Source organism: Anser brachyrhynchus (genome assembly GCF_964034855.1).
Source record: "Anser brachyrhynchus genome assembly, chromosome: 14".
Classification (NCBI taxonomy): domain Eukaryota; kingdom Metazoa; phylum Chordata; class Aves; order Anseriformes; family Anatidae; genus Anser; species Anser brachyrhynchus.
Genome location: NC_137709.1, coordinates 4083930 through 4098540, shown reverse-complemented (window position 1 = coordinate 4098540; position 14611 = coordinate 4083930). Strand labels below are relative to the sequence as shown.

Here is a 14611-nt window from a genome sequence, read left to right as displayed (position 1 = left end):
AATACTTAGGTATTAGATTTAGATGTAAATGTACAATCATTTTCTGCCTGACCTTGAAGACACCTTAAATCTTACTGTCCTAATCTGGCCCTTTGATAGATGTCTTGATGCCACAGTTACTTCTATGGGACATGTTCCTGCTCTACCAGAGAAAAAAACATGCCTGGGGTTATATTAGATCCCCTTTTAATACAGGCTGTAAGCTCTTGCTTATTCCCATTTATGAACACCACAATTAGAACATGCTGGCTGACTATAGTGCTCAAGGAGGAAAAGGGAAACCTTTATCAGATTTCAAAATTTTGGGCAGATGGGATGTAAACACACAAGTTTCCCCTCACAGATGTCACCACAAAAATACAGGCTATTATCCAGCTCTCTTCCTAGAAAATTTCCTAGAAAATTTCCTAGAAAATTTCCCAGAAAATAAAACAGATTATATATAATCCATAGAAAATATAAGAGTACAAAGCCAGGTTACTCTTATCATTTCATCAAAGTCAGGTTTAACTATCTTCTCTTCTGGCTGCTTTCTTAATTAGATAAGCTGCTGAATTTAATTAACTCATCAAACCTAATTTGAAAAGATCTCTCAAGTCAGTAAGAGCTTGTCTTATGCTTATTATTTCTATTTGTTGCATTGAGTCTTTAATATCACCATTTTGTCAGGATATTAATGGTAGCCTTAATTGTGTTCTAATTTACTGCATTTACTCAGATGGTGGCATTTTCCTCATTTTTAAGTGTCAGCATGTGAAAATCAATCACAATTTAAGGCAGTGAAATTACTCTTCCAGTCAGCTATCAAGTCAGCTACATACCATCTCTTTTCCCATAAGTGTAATTTGGGTTTGCAAGGTGAAATTATTTCATAGGAAATCATGTAGAGTTTCTGAGGTCCTATTTCCTGGAGAAGAGTTATGACAGAAATTACCCTCTGGATGCTCTTTTGGGACACTTTTGTCAAATTGTTAGGTAATACATTTGAAACTGAAATTGATATTACAAGCATATCATTCATTTGAACGCATCTGGGTGTGATGCTGCAGTTAGATGTAGCAATCTGTAGCTCCTCAAAAGTTATTAAAGAAAGAGTTATTAGTAAAGGATCTAAATAGTAAAATTTGATGTAAATTCAAACCTGTTAGAAAGACCTTTGGACATCTTATGATATTTCTAGAAGATAAGTCACGTAGAGAGAAGAGGTTGTATGATTGATTAAAATCAAAATTCCTTTATAAATTGTTTACTTGTTCCATGAAGAGTTTTTTTTGTTTGTTTGTTTGTAGTGTAAAATGTGCTGCTGATAGGAACAATGCTAATTAATTGTGGGAGGAGTTCACATACATATTTGCAAAGAGTTAGCTGTATGCTGGCTGAAATCAAGTGCTTTCTTACTATTCCAGCCAGCAGGTTTTGCAAAAGTAACCTTGCTCACAGTTGCTCTCTCTGGCTTTTTTGTTTGTTTGTCTGAGGCATGCTCGTAAGTGCACAACTGAATAGCTTGTGTTTCTCTCTTTTCTCTTAGAATGACTATAGGAAGCTATCTATGCAATGCAAGGACTTTGTAGTGGGGGTACTGGACCTGTGCAGAGACACTGAAGAAGTAGAGGCGATTCTGAATGGAGATGTGAACATACATCTGTGCCCTGAGCACCATCGACCAAGTCTGAGCAGAATTAAACTGGCTATTAAATATGAGGTCAAAAAGGTAAGCTATTTATTTGGTTGTCTGCTAGATATGTATTCACATCTAAATTATGCTTCTTTGAAGTCACCTGTAAAATAATAAGTGAAAGATGGATTCCAGTGGAACCAGGACTGTCCCTCAGGTTTTAGCATTTTATGGCATGATTTGCTCACATGCTTTTATGTGGAGAGGGATATTTGCAAAGGTGCAACATTTCTGTTAACGTGATAGACACGGATATATAGACGAAGTCTGAGAAGATTTCAGCAGGGACCAGGGTGTGTTACTGTAGCAGACTGTGGGTATTCCTTCCTTCACTGCGACTTACAGAGAGGTGAGGGATGAATCTACCAGATGTTGTGGCAGCTTTGGCCAAAAATTATAAAAGAAACGGATATAAATCAGCTGCTCACTGGTCCCAGACTATCTGTCTTTTCTTCAATCTAGATCTCTGTTTAGACTGGGGATGACTTTACAGCCTGAATGAAGTTAGCAGACCAAGTCTCTGGTTGCCTGAGTCTGCTCTCAAATGCTCCCCTATCGCTTTGCTTTGATCCACAGCTCCGGTTAGTTACTCTCCAAAAGCACTTGCAACCATCAAAAATGTTCCCTTTACTGTAATGTTACAGAACTAACATATACAAAAAGTACCAATTTCTTCACAGTCAAGACCCTTTATAGCAGTCCACGGGAAAGTGGAATTTGAATTAAATATATATGTATATATAACTTAAGGATTTTCTTTTGGAGTTAGATTAAAACCTTAAACAAACAAAAAAAAATAATCTGATGAACTCATATTCTTTATTTTTTGGAAACTTATTACAACAGATAAGATTGCTAAGAAGTCCACTGTCCTAAAACTCCCATCCATATTCTAAGTGTGCAGATTTCCATCAAATCTAGTAAGTAGAAGGGAGATATATATTGTACATTTTTGAAAAAAAAAAAGGGGGGGGGAAGAAAAAAAAGATTGACTTCCTGAAGTTTTTAAAAAAACATTAATTTTATGGAATTATGTTCTGTGAGTGGAAAATTTGATTCTGGCAAATCCTGGGTCTGCACGGTCCCAATTAATTGCTTCTTCAACATGCATTGATGGGAACTGGGCTCCTGCAACTGATCTGGAAGAGTGTTCCAAATTTGTGCGCTGACATCTGCTCTCTCTTCCCCCTTGCAAACCCATCACCTGCTCCAGTTTGCCTCTTGACTGTGTTACTGTGCTGGCCAGAGAAGGTCTTTTCCTATTATGAAAGCCATTAGTTAGAGAGTCTTAAAGCTCTTACTTCAAATGAATTGCTTTCACGCAGGAACTCATGGTAAGGAGCGAGATATTTCCTCTTAGGGTGTTGTATGTCTGCATCGTTCCGTCACCAAAACTGAGCATAACATCTCAGGCTGTGCTTAGTAAGATGCTTTTCGACAAGCTGGGTCAAATTCAGCTATTGAAGCTGTTGCTTTGGTAACAGGGGACCAAACTTGCTCTGATGCTCTTTCAGAAAATGAACTCGTCTAAAAGACGCTCACAGCACATCATCAAGGAGCAGCCCCCAGTGACCCACGGTCCGACAGTTACCACAAAGCTGGTCAGAACACCAAGCCCTTTCAATGTATGAAGTTTTCTTTACCATTTTTCTTGTTTATTCTTCTAAATATTTGTGTCATACTTTAGATACCGAGATCATTAGCCAGGGCTGAATTCTGTACTGCTGCTTTGAGCACATTTTTCCTAACAGCCTGTTTCAAATGAACATTTCCTCCACTTCTTGCATTTTATATTAATGTATTATTTCTTAACGCATGGCCACTAATCTAAAGCATCTGTGGTAAGTCATATGCAGTTGGACTCTTTATGTATAAATAACTTCCCATGCCCAGGAAAGCTGATTATCCTTTCTGGATCAGAAACTTGTTGTTCATAGATAATAACTGTTAAACTAATTACAAAACATAAACGTAAGCATTAGTCAATCTCATGGTGACTCTCAGCTTAGAACTTTTCAGAATAGTCATTTCAGCAGGCAGTGTATGTCTGTGTGTAAGATAAGCATTTAACTGCTAACTTGAAAGTAAGATAGTTTCATTTGTGGGAGGCAGAGATACAGATAAATATTCAGATAAATGATTTTGGTTACTGGCAGTGGCTTATGATAATAGACTGATATTTATTACACATACTTGCTGAACAAAGAAATTGTGTTATGGTAACACAGTAATGATTTCCTTAAGAGGCAATAGAATTCAGGTTCAATTTTTATATCCACCGAAGAGATATTTAGGCTTAAGTATACAAAACCTGTGTTATAAAACCTATTTCATTTTAAGAAAAATCATATAATAGAGAAAGGTAAGATGGAGAGTGAATTATAATACAAATTTACTAAATTCTCGGACTGATTCTGCAAATTTCAAATCACATTTCCTAAGCTAATGCAATGACTCAAAGGCATCATCTGGCCCTCCAAGTGTGAAATGCAGACAGAGGTGCCCTGGGTGACTTCCACCTGCAGTACACAGACCCCCAGACCTCATCAACTTGTCTGACAGCACTGCCTGCCCTGGCCAAGTCTGGGTGCTGAGACAGGGCTGTCTGCAACTCACCCAGAAACAGCCCCAGAGAAGTCTGTCTGAGAGGAAAAAAAATGTTGTTCAATGTTATGTGGTGGGGTTTATTATTATTAAGTTAATCCATGGACTAAATATTTGCATTTGCAAATGAAACTTTAAGAAATATTTGATTTTTTTCTTTAAATTTATTTCTACCATTAGCTTCTTATTTCACATTTTCTTATTAGTACTGTAAGTGCCTGCGGTAAGCTTCATTTGATGAAAATTTGCAGAGAACAATTTATATTGAAAATTATTATTTAACACATTTTATCACACTTTTATATCCAGAGTCTGTGAAAGGTGTCAAGGGCTCCCATCCTCAGGCAGGATAGCAAATTGCATCTGTGGAACTTCATCAGGCCTTTGCATAAACTTTGGAAATCTTCCTCGTTCATTTAAATTTCCGGAAGTCTGTTAATTCATCACACTTAACGCAGTCGCAACATCCACAGTGTCTAAGAATGGTATTTCTATTTAAATGCAGCAGCTGGCCTACCAGCTTCTCCCACACCCTGCCCCGCTCACCAGAGTTGTCCTTTGTCCTTCCCCTCAAAGGCCCCACAGTGTTGAGGTTGGGAAGAGGCAGAGGAGGCACAACCCTGAAACTGAGAGCCATCACTTTGCATTTCATGGATTTAAATCAACTCTGTCACCTTCTGGTTTTTATTTCCTTTATACCCTTATCAAAACTTTAGGGATGCAATTAATTACATGCAATATAAATTATTAGTGCTAATTTTGGTCCCATCACAATATCTCCTTCATCTGAAATTCAGCAATCGTGTTCCAAAGTCGCAGTTGGCTGGAGGTACAGGCTGCAAATCCCCCGCATGCACAGCAGCATAACAGGGAGCTTGCCCATCAACCTCATGGTTGTTTATAGCCAAGAATACAGTGCTTCTCAGGCCTCTGATTTTGAACGGCAGATCCCTGCTTGAAAATACCCAATTCCAAGGGCAACCTGGATTTGAACTGATTGGACGTCCAGAGCTGCTCAGACATCAAACTCTGATGGTGCAGGAAATATCTTGTATGCTGAAAGGAGGAGAGAAGCCTTCTTACCTCCTCCATCCAGTAAACTTGCAGCTGGAAACTTCAACACTCAACTCATTCAAGAAAGCATCAGAAGCTCCGGACTTTGGAGCCCTGTCTGTCTCTCCTTTTTCTTTCCTTTTCTTTTTTTTTCTGACAAACAACCTCCTAGCCTATATAGCACACTGGCAAGAAAGCAAGTTTAACTCTCTGTAACATAATTGAAGTAGTTTATATTGAAGGTCACTGAAGAATTAAGAGGCTCTGCTTGTACATATTTCACAGCAAGGAAAAAGCCAAAACTACAGTAGTTTAAAAGCCGTCTTTAAAAACCGTATTACTCTAATTCTATACCTGAAAGAACTAAACCACTTTGTACCCCAGGATTCTTGGAAAACTGCACTCAAATGTCCTCTGTTCAAGTTTTTCAGAGTTATTTCTCCCTTCAAATTAGGTATCTTAATGAGTCATGATTCCTTGAAAATTATTACAATCAGAACAGTTTGTCAAGAGTGAGGTAAACAATTTGCAAACATTTGGGCATGTATTAAGTCCTGGATGCTTTTCAAGAAATGGACTTTTAGCCCATGTTCTGGAACTGTTGCAAATTTACTGTTGTCACCCCCAGTATTATTTAATTATGCTTTGCATGCGTATACCCCAGTCAAGGACAGACTTCTTTCTCCTCCAGCAGTGCAGGGCTGCTGGCAAAGGGAGGAGAAAGGCTGGGTGCCGGATGAGCAGCAGAGCCCTTTGTGTTGCTGCTGAGCACATGAGTCTTTTGGGTTGTGATGGCTTCCAGCCCTCTCCTACGCTGCATGAGAGCAAACGCCGTGGCAGAGCTCAGCAGCTACTCGTGGAAATGGCAAAATTAAAAAGCAGCGTTAAGGTTAAAGAGTAATTATTTAGATTGGCTGTTTCAGATGGATTATAACCAAAAGTTTGAGATACTAAATTTGAGTTCTGGTTCCGATGAAAGAAAATAAAACCAATCTCAACAACCATACCAATTTGTCTTATATGCTTTTTCATGTGGGCTCTACAAGAACCAGATTAGCCCCAAACTAAGTGAATTCCAGTAGAATTTTGATACCTTAAAAGTTCATCTGCCCTGAAGCAGTGGACCTTTCCCTATCTCCATAGCTGGTTAGCAACAGGGTCATAAGATCTAAGTGAGAGTTAACTTCATGTTCTTGATTGGAAATTGCACAAAAGTGCTTTTTCTTTTCTTTTCTTGAAACAATTGAACAATTCCAATCAGATACTGGAAATATAAAGATGGGACAAGTTTCCCCTGTGTGTGAATTCATTTCTCATTAAGCCAGGGTGTGATTTTTGCTAGTGAGAGGTTGTAGATACAGAAGCTGGGCCAGCTCTCTCGGACTCTTCCCTCAGACAGTCAGTAGTGTAGAAACATGTTTTTTGGATATACCATAACAAAACCATTTTACTAGCATACATTAGTTTTACAGAACACTCCGTGCTTTCTGTTCTTATCTTTGTCCGTGCTGCTACGCTCCTTTCTTGTCATCCTTTAATATTGGCAGGGGGTTTATATGTTGACATTTACCTTTATGTCTAAAGCTGTTGTTTCTCTGCAGGAGGTGACATTCATTCTCTTCTTCCCCAAAGTCAGACTCATTGTTGCTGTATTCTTTTAAATGCAAATGTTGAGTGCCCATCTCTATTTTCGCAGCAGCTCAGTTCATATTTATCACAAAGTCAGAGCACCTCTCTCTTTCACGAGTTTTAAATTAATTAACAGTAAGACACACAAATTGGGTTTAAAAAAAAAATTAATAAGAGTTAAACAGAACACCAGATGGCTGTTTAAATCCTATTTAATGGAGAGCTGGAACAGGAACTTTTCTCGTAAATGTATTATTAATAATTAACATATGGAGGATGCTCCAAACAGAATACTCATGGCTGCATTAGATTATAATTTTTTCACTGCCTTGGTCACGCGACTCAGATACTCAAGGACATGAAAAGTCCTAGCTATTGTACACTGCTGCAACAACCTGTGCTCCCCATTCACTTGCTCAGAGGATGCAGTTTCACCTTGCACAATGTCTTGTACACAAACGGCCTTCCAGGGTGCTTTTCCCCATTGAATGGGGCACCAGCTGCAGTATTTCCATGCTGCAGGGAAGCCTCAGGTTAGTCTGCAGAACAGCCAAAAGAAGCAGCCCTTGCTCCCGCTGAGGGGCCAGCTCTGCCCCTCAAAGTGTGCAACACCAGCCTCTGTCCCAAGCACAGGCTGGAGCAGAGCTCAGCTAGCAAGGGAGACTGGGAAAGCTCAGTGTTTGCGAGAGGGGCACAAGGAAATATGTTGGAGATTGGAGGGCAGAGGAAGCCTAGGGCCAACAAAAAGTACTGCAACTCCTCTCTTCAGAGAGCAGTGAGCATATCTGTGCCACGCACCATCGTGGGCGAGCTCTGAGTGCTCGTAGTTTGCAGTTATCCTGCAAATTCCTGCAAGGCTGTGCCCTGGGGAGCATGCTGCAGGGCAGAGGTGGAGAGGGCACACCACCCACAGCCTCGCTCGCAGCCTGCGCGCTCTCCTTAACACCAACGGAAGACCACATTTCAGTAACCCAAATGAAGTGTTTCACCTCCACAGCTTTCAGAGCTGTCTAGGTCACAGAAAATGTCTCTTGTGGCTGTTTGTCCCTCTTTGGGACAGGATGAAAGTTAGGAATTTCCCATGGGATGAGCACTGATCTGTCCTATGGCTGTAAAGTGCACAGATAAAGGCTTGAAGCAGGACAGGGCTATGTTTTACCATCCAAAAGTGAGGTCTCAAAGAGGAGAACTCCTCAAGAAAACAAAGCTTTCAGAAATAGGGTTTTTGTTTTTGTTTTCTGTAATTCCTTGTCAATTGTTTTCAACTCTTTAGTTTCAGGAATGTTTTACTGAGGTCATTCATTGATGTTTGGGACTGCGGTGAGGGATGAAAAGTGCCTCTTGTCTCCATCACTGGAGCCACTCAGTACTGTATAAATGTCATTAGTTTCTATGTGAACAGTCACGTGTGTTCAATAGTTTCTATGTGACTAGGGTAAACACCCAGGTTGTTGTGGACTCTTAAATTTATCCATGTAACTACTCTTTTTATATTTTTATTTGTGCATTTTTTTTTCAGAGATTAAAAAAAGAAGTTACCTCCCTTCATCACAGAAGCAGTTTCTATGTCTCTGACTATTTCATTAGCAAGGTTCCTTCCTCCCACTAAAATTCATGGTTCTGATGATTTTCTTTTGCCCAGATGTTTTAATTTCTTTTCTATTCCAAGACGAATCTCATTTTGTTATTTCCTGCCCATACATACATCCTCTCAAGACTTGAATGAATCATTTCTCCATCCTGAGTGGTGTTTGCAATATTCCCAATTTACTGTAATATTCAGACTTAATTATTTTCATTTGCAAAGTGTCACAGGGTCTTAGATGTTCATCAAGACATTGACAAGAGAGCAGAGGAACACATCAAATCTTTTGCATGTATCTCCATCATAGACAAAAGGACTTAAAAATATCTTTATTAATATTAAAATCCTCTTAGAAAAGAACAATTTATATTGTCTGCTATAAACCTGACCTTAGATGCCCCCAATTTTGGCTTCTTCTATCTCCCCATAGGCAGTAGACATGTTAATGTGTATTTGGGATGGAAAATCAGATGGGGATGGATATAAAACCTCAAGAAAAGAATAAGAATCAATATTTCAATTTGAAGGAATTTTCCTAAGTGGTGTTTAAATTTGAATGTTTCCATGGGTAGTGACCGAAGCTGTATCTATCCTATTCTTGTCACACACCTGCAGATGTCTACATTTAATAATTCTGGGGGGACTGTCTACCTCATGATGAGGAGTCTTATCTTACAAGCAAGTCTTGTAGCCTTGGGAGTGGAGCTATCTATACCGCAGAGGTATACTCAGAGCATGAGCAGCAGCTCAGCCTTTCTTCATCACATAGCCAAGGAAAAGAGTTGGCACACTTGCTGGGGAGAGGAAGAGGCAAAGAACTTGGTTTTTGGTAGCTTTTTATTGTGGCACATTTTCAGACGAATAATTAAATAATAAGGATTTCCAAGGGGGGTTGATTCTGCAGAGATATGAAAAGCCTGGAGGCTGGGATTGCTAATTCATTTGCTTGTTTTCAGGTAAATAATTCAATGATAAGACTTATTCATACATGTAAAAAGACATACTAGACAGCAACAAATCGCTTCGTAAAACATGCAACTCATTAGATTGTGAAACTGGAGTTTTCTCAGGAGCCAACCACCATATTCACTACTCTAGCGAAAAATGCCTAGCACAAAAAAGAGCCCCTGATCTTGTCTCAAGAAAGTGAAATTATTAAGAAAATTTAGACAGAAAAACATTTAAACCAAAATAATTAAAGAATTTGTGTAAACACTACATTTTCTAGTTATACATCTAAAATTTATCAGACTTAATTTTATATAACATGAATTGAAAATATGAGAGAACATCAGCAATAAAAAAAATCCATTACTAAGAGGATTATTAACTTTGTGTTTTCACTTGGCACTAGAGAGCATTTCTGTCAATGGGCAAATTGCATTTGAAATGGTCCTGGCAGCTTTATTTACCCCATTATTTTTGTTTTATATTAGGCTAATTTGTTTTTATTTGGGTTTATTCTGTGCCTGTTTAATATTTTGTTCCCGTTTCATATTTTGTGCCCAGTCAAATCCTGTTTCTATTCACATTGCTCATTCTCATGGGACCGGGCTGCCTCCTTTAAAGCTCTGCACTGCATGGGTAGTTTGGGCAATTACGCCAGCATTGGGATGCTGGGCTGACCTTTGTTGCCTTAGCCCCTAGCTTCTTGTCACTTTTACGAAGTGAGATCCCAACCCTGTTAATGTGCTCGCTGATTTAGCAGAACATCCATCCCAAACAACATGCATGCTTTTATAGAGCAGACTGAGTCACAGGGAAGATATATGGTTGCAGACAGCAGCTATGCTAAAGTTTGAAGTGTTTAAAATCAGCATTTTGCACTAGAAAACTCAGGTTAACCAGCAAGTGGATCCAGATATTAGATAAAACTGAGAAACACGTGGGTGCCTTGGGATCTGACGCAAACATGTATTTCCCCACTGCCAAATTGCTCCAATAAGAAAGATTTCTTAGTTAAGAAAGGCACACGTGAGAGGTTTTACAAAACGCTTAGTTTATTACTAAAAGCATAATAAAAACCTTTTATTTTTTTTAAGCCTTAAAAATAACTCAGAGATCGAGGTTGCACAATCTGTTTTTATTTAGTCCTGATAATTTCAGGTCATCTGGGCTCTGAATGCAAATAAAATCTTTTTCCCTTTACCAAGAGGTTTATAAATGCTGATGTTTGACTCCAGATACCAGGTCTGAATATTCACCAAGGCTGTCATAAAGATCATTTACAGGATGAGCAAGAACCTCATGAATATTTGTGCGATGACATTAGACAGTCAAATGAACCCCAGGGAGAGAGGAAAAGCTGCAGAAATCCTCAGAGTGGGGACATTTCCTTGCTTCATGTTCTCTGTGTGTCTCTGCAGCAACCGCGACAGCCCAGGAGACCCTTCCCATGCAGGGTTTAGTGTTATGCTGTGGTCAGATCCCATTGAAGCTGGTTTGATCTGCTGAATTTTCTTTCATCCAAGTTGAACAGGGATCCATGAAATTCTTTTTTGCTCCTGGATGAAGGAATTTGGACCAGCTGATGTGCTTGCCCTTGTAAGGCTACTCTGGTGCAAAGGGTTTTAAAAACTGGGCCTGTGGCCATGGATAGCATTTAACTGTAATTGGAGTAGATCTTATTTGTGAAGAGGTCACGGTCCCACAGCATGGATGTTTGGGTTGGAACTTCACTTATTTTTTTTTAAATTAATAAATAAGGGGATAACGATTTGAGTCCAAGTACTTTTCTATTTCTTTCTTAAACTTTCTACAGTGTTCCTCGCACTTCTTATCAGGCCCAACAGCAAGTGGAAAGCCAAGCTCCCACCACATTTACCCTCTGTCAACCACATTTGTTGGAGTTTAGCAACACGAGCACTGCTGAAGGCATATTTTTTTTTTCCCCACTCTGGATCATGAAATAAATATGTCCCATCTTGCTTTGTTAAGGTATCTCAAAATAGTTTATTCAAAACAAAGCTCACTCTGTTCACTCGGAGGTTCAGAGAACACAGAGTACAAGGTGAGAAAAAGAAAAGGCTTATGTGTATATATATTGGCCTTTTCCTCTACTGCGTGTTTCTTAGAAAGCTTTGGTAATTTTCACTGTGTGCTTTCATCTCCTGTTCTGCATTGGTGAAAAAGCACTGCAAGTATGGGGGTCTTTTACTAGATCAAAAGCTGTTCTGATGTATTTTTCTTTTTTTTTTTTTTATTTCCAAGATTTTTGAAAAAAAAAATACAATGCTTCAGTTCAAACAAAAGCTTTTATTCAGTATAAATGCAGATATTTAGGTCCCAAACCTTAAAAATGCTTTAACTATCAAATGAAACTTCAAAAGTAATAAGTGCTTTGAAAGTAAAAAAAATATGGTTTTGTTTTTAATTTTTTTGTTTGTTATGTGCATGTGAGCACCTGTTTAACCCTTTGATTCAGCTGATCCTCTTTGGTGAAATGGCAGTAAATTTTTTACCCTTCAGGGAAACAACAGTAATATCCCGCTTTCTGAGCTTCTTCCACCACTGGCTATGTTTCTGGTACTCCCAGGGCATCTCCAGCAGCCGACTGAACAAGGATGATTCCATATCTCATTTGATGAAGGATTTGGTGCAAGAAACATGACATTTTCTGCACAGAGGTGGAGGAGGGCAAGTCTTGCTTTCCAGCCCTCTCTGCCTCTGTTTTTGCTGCTGCCCTGGATCAGGGCTGGCCTCCATCCTGCTGGAAACAGCAACACAACTCTGTGAGGTGTAACGAGAAGTTCTCTAATAACAGTAAAGTACTTTCATCATCTCAGAGCACATGATGCATGTGGTTCAGGCCCCACCTGCGTTTTCACGTGAGTGGATCCCAGCTGCACCATTGTTCCTTGGTTCCCTGCTGACATCCCTGACAAAACGCGAGAAGCCGTGTATACACGCCACGCAATGCTCACCTCGTTTTCCCTTGTACGTGGTGGCACAGAGAAACGAGGTGGTACAGAGGCACAGGGTGATGGTGTTTGACTCAAATGAGTCATCAGAATAATTTTGGTGTTTTCTCTAGGATCTCCAGCGTTGGAAGCATCATGCAGCCAAGTCAGGGTTCCCATGAGCAGGTGCTGCAGCTTTAAGCCTGTTAGTGTTAGGGAAGGTTTGCAGAAGCAACAAACTACATCAAAAGGCAAATGTTTAATAATGAATTCAGAAAAGTGGTTCGAAGGGGATGAACACAGTTACATGATTGAAAGAAAAATGGCTCATCCCTGCCTCTTGCAGTGTCTGCTGACATTACAAATGTTCTCCTGCAAATCTGTTGATGCGGCTTCTTTTCTAGCTCTCACTTGCTGATTAAACACACCACTGCTCCTCTGAATCGCAGCTGTCATTTGCTGATGTTTGCCAGCACTACAAGGTGAAGGGACGAGCTGGAGGGAACGTGACAGGAGTGTTCCCCGTGAAAGCAGGATGTTAAAGTCTCTGGTTTGCATTGTTGGTTCCGGCATGCAGTTTTTGAACTGTTTGCACTGCCTCACTGAGGAGTTTTTCCTTCCTACCTCAGCCCTTGGCTATTTAGCATCATGTGCATCAGAAGAGCAAGATAAACCTGTCTGAGTGGTTAATTCTTTTGCCTAGATGGTGGATTTCTGCACTCATAAGTTAATTACAATTACTTCAGTAATAAAAACATGTTGGTTTTTTTTTTCTGTATGATTAATTCCAATCATCTGAGGCCAATCTGCCTTTTACCTATCTTGCTATAGGTTTTCTTATTCCTGTTGATAGATTTACAACATTTTTTTCTGAGATAGATTTTTGTTATTGGTGGTTTCTTTCTTTTTTTTTTTCCCTGTTTGATGTCTCAGCATGGGCTGGCACTCAAGAATTTCCTGTTTTTCTGTCACCTGTGTGTCACTTATCCAGTACCTGCCGCCAGGCAGGAGAGATGCCCTTCATGTAGGGACTGCGGGGTGTGCTGGATGGGGTGTTTGCAGGGCGCCTAACCACTGCCAGCTTAGGCAACAGCAGTGCTAATACTGACCAGCAGAAGTATCTGGGTCCTCAACACAGGTCCCCTCTCTGTATGATATACTAGAAAGAAAACAAAAGACAGAAGTGCCTCTGTTTTACAGTGTTCTGGATCTGAAGGAACTTCAGTTATAGGGATATAAAGATTTTTTATTGTCTGTGCAGTGAAACTCATGCATTTTAGAACACAGATGTTGAGGAAATAGTCTTGCTCTCTGTCATGAGAGCTGTAAAGTGCTTTCCCACAACACGTATACATGATAAGCCACAAGAATGAGCTGTCATACATCAGATTAGACAGCAATGTGGAAAAGATATCATCCAATGAGTTATCTACAGTCATCTCCAAAACATCCTCTTTATTTCTCTGTGCAAAACTGTTCTTTTGGACTCTCAATTCACACTAAAGGCTTTGAGAATTTTTTCCATGTTTTATTCAAAGCCACATCTCCTCCAGAGCTTACTTACCTGTAGCACAGAACGCTGACTTGGAGCTGTCAATGCGGCTGTGTCTTTCAGCAGCTCTCAAAAATGTCACGCTGGCAAATTTGTTATTTAAGCTGTCTTTTCACATTGGCATGTGATTTTTTTATTTATTTTTTTTTAAGCCTTTTCAACTTAAAAAATATATGTAACTGATAGGCTGGAGAGAAGTGTTATATTTTTAGTAAATCATATAGGCATATATGGCATAAGGAAAAGAACGTGACCATCTACCAGAGTGCGTATGGCATGGGATCAGAAAAGCTGCTGCAGCCATTTCTGAAAGCAGAAACATTGGAAAGCAGCCTGCTTGATCTCACAGATCCTGATGGATCATCCTTATCAGCTTGGAGGACTTCTGACCAGGAGGTAAAGCACTTAATGTTTTTAAATGGTCACTTTTTGTGACGCTTGCTGTCCTCCCTATTGCTAGTGCTTCCACTTCAACCAAAGTACCTATCAAATTCCTTCACTCTGGAAGTTTTATTCAGTGAGAGGTAGTCATTCTTTCCTTTTTCTTTTTGAGAAACGTAGCTCCCCTACCCTGAAGCCTATCAAATTCATCTGAAGAAGCGTATTTTAAATGG

At 39.6% G+C, this 14611-nt stretch overlaps 1 protein-coding gene across 2 annotated transcripts in view; it reads left to right on the top strand.

Annotated features, from left to right (window-relative positions):
* The window catches only part of TRPC7 (transient receptor potential cation channel subfamily C member 7), a 94555-nt gene that overhangs the window by 45676 nt on the left and 34268 nt on the right, over nt 1-14611 (top strand). For both annotated transcript variants that reach the window (XM_080555392.1, XM_080555393.1), the window contains one exon: nt 1529-1711. In XM_080555392.1, coding sequence (XP_080411518.1) covers nt 1529-1711 — 183 coding nt within the window. The remainder of the gene's footprint in view (nt 1-1528; nt 1712-14611) is intronic.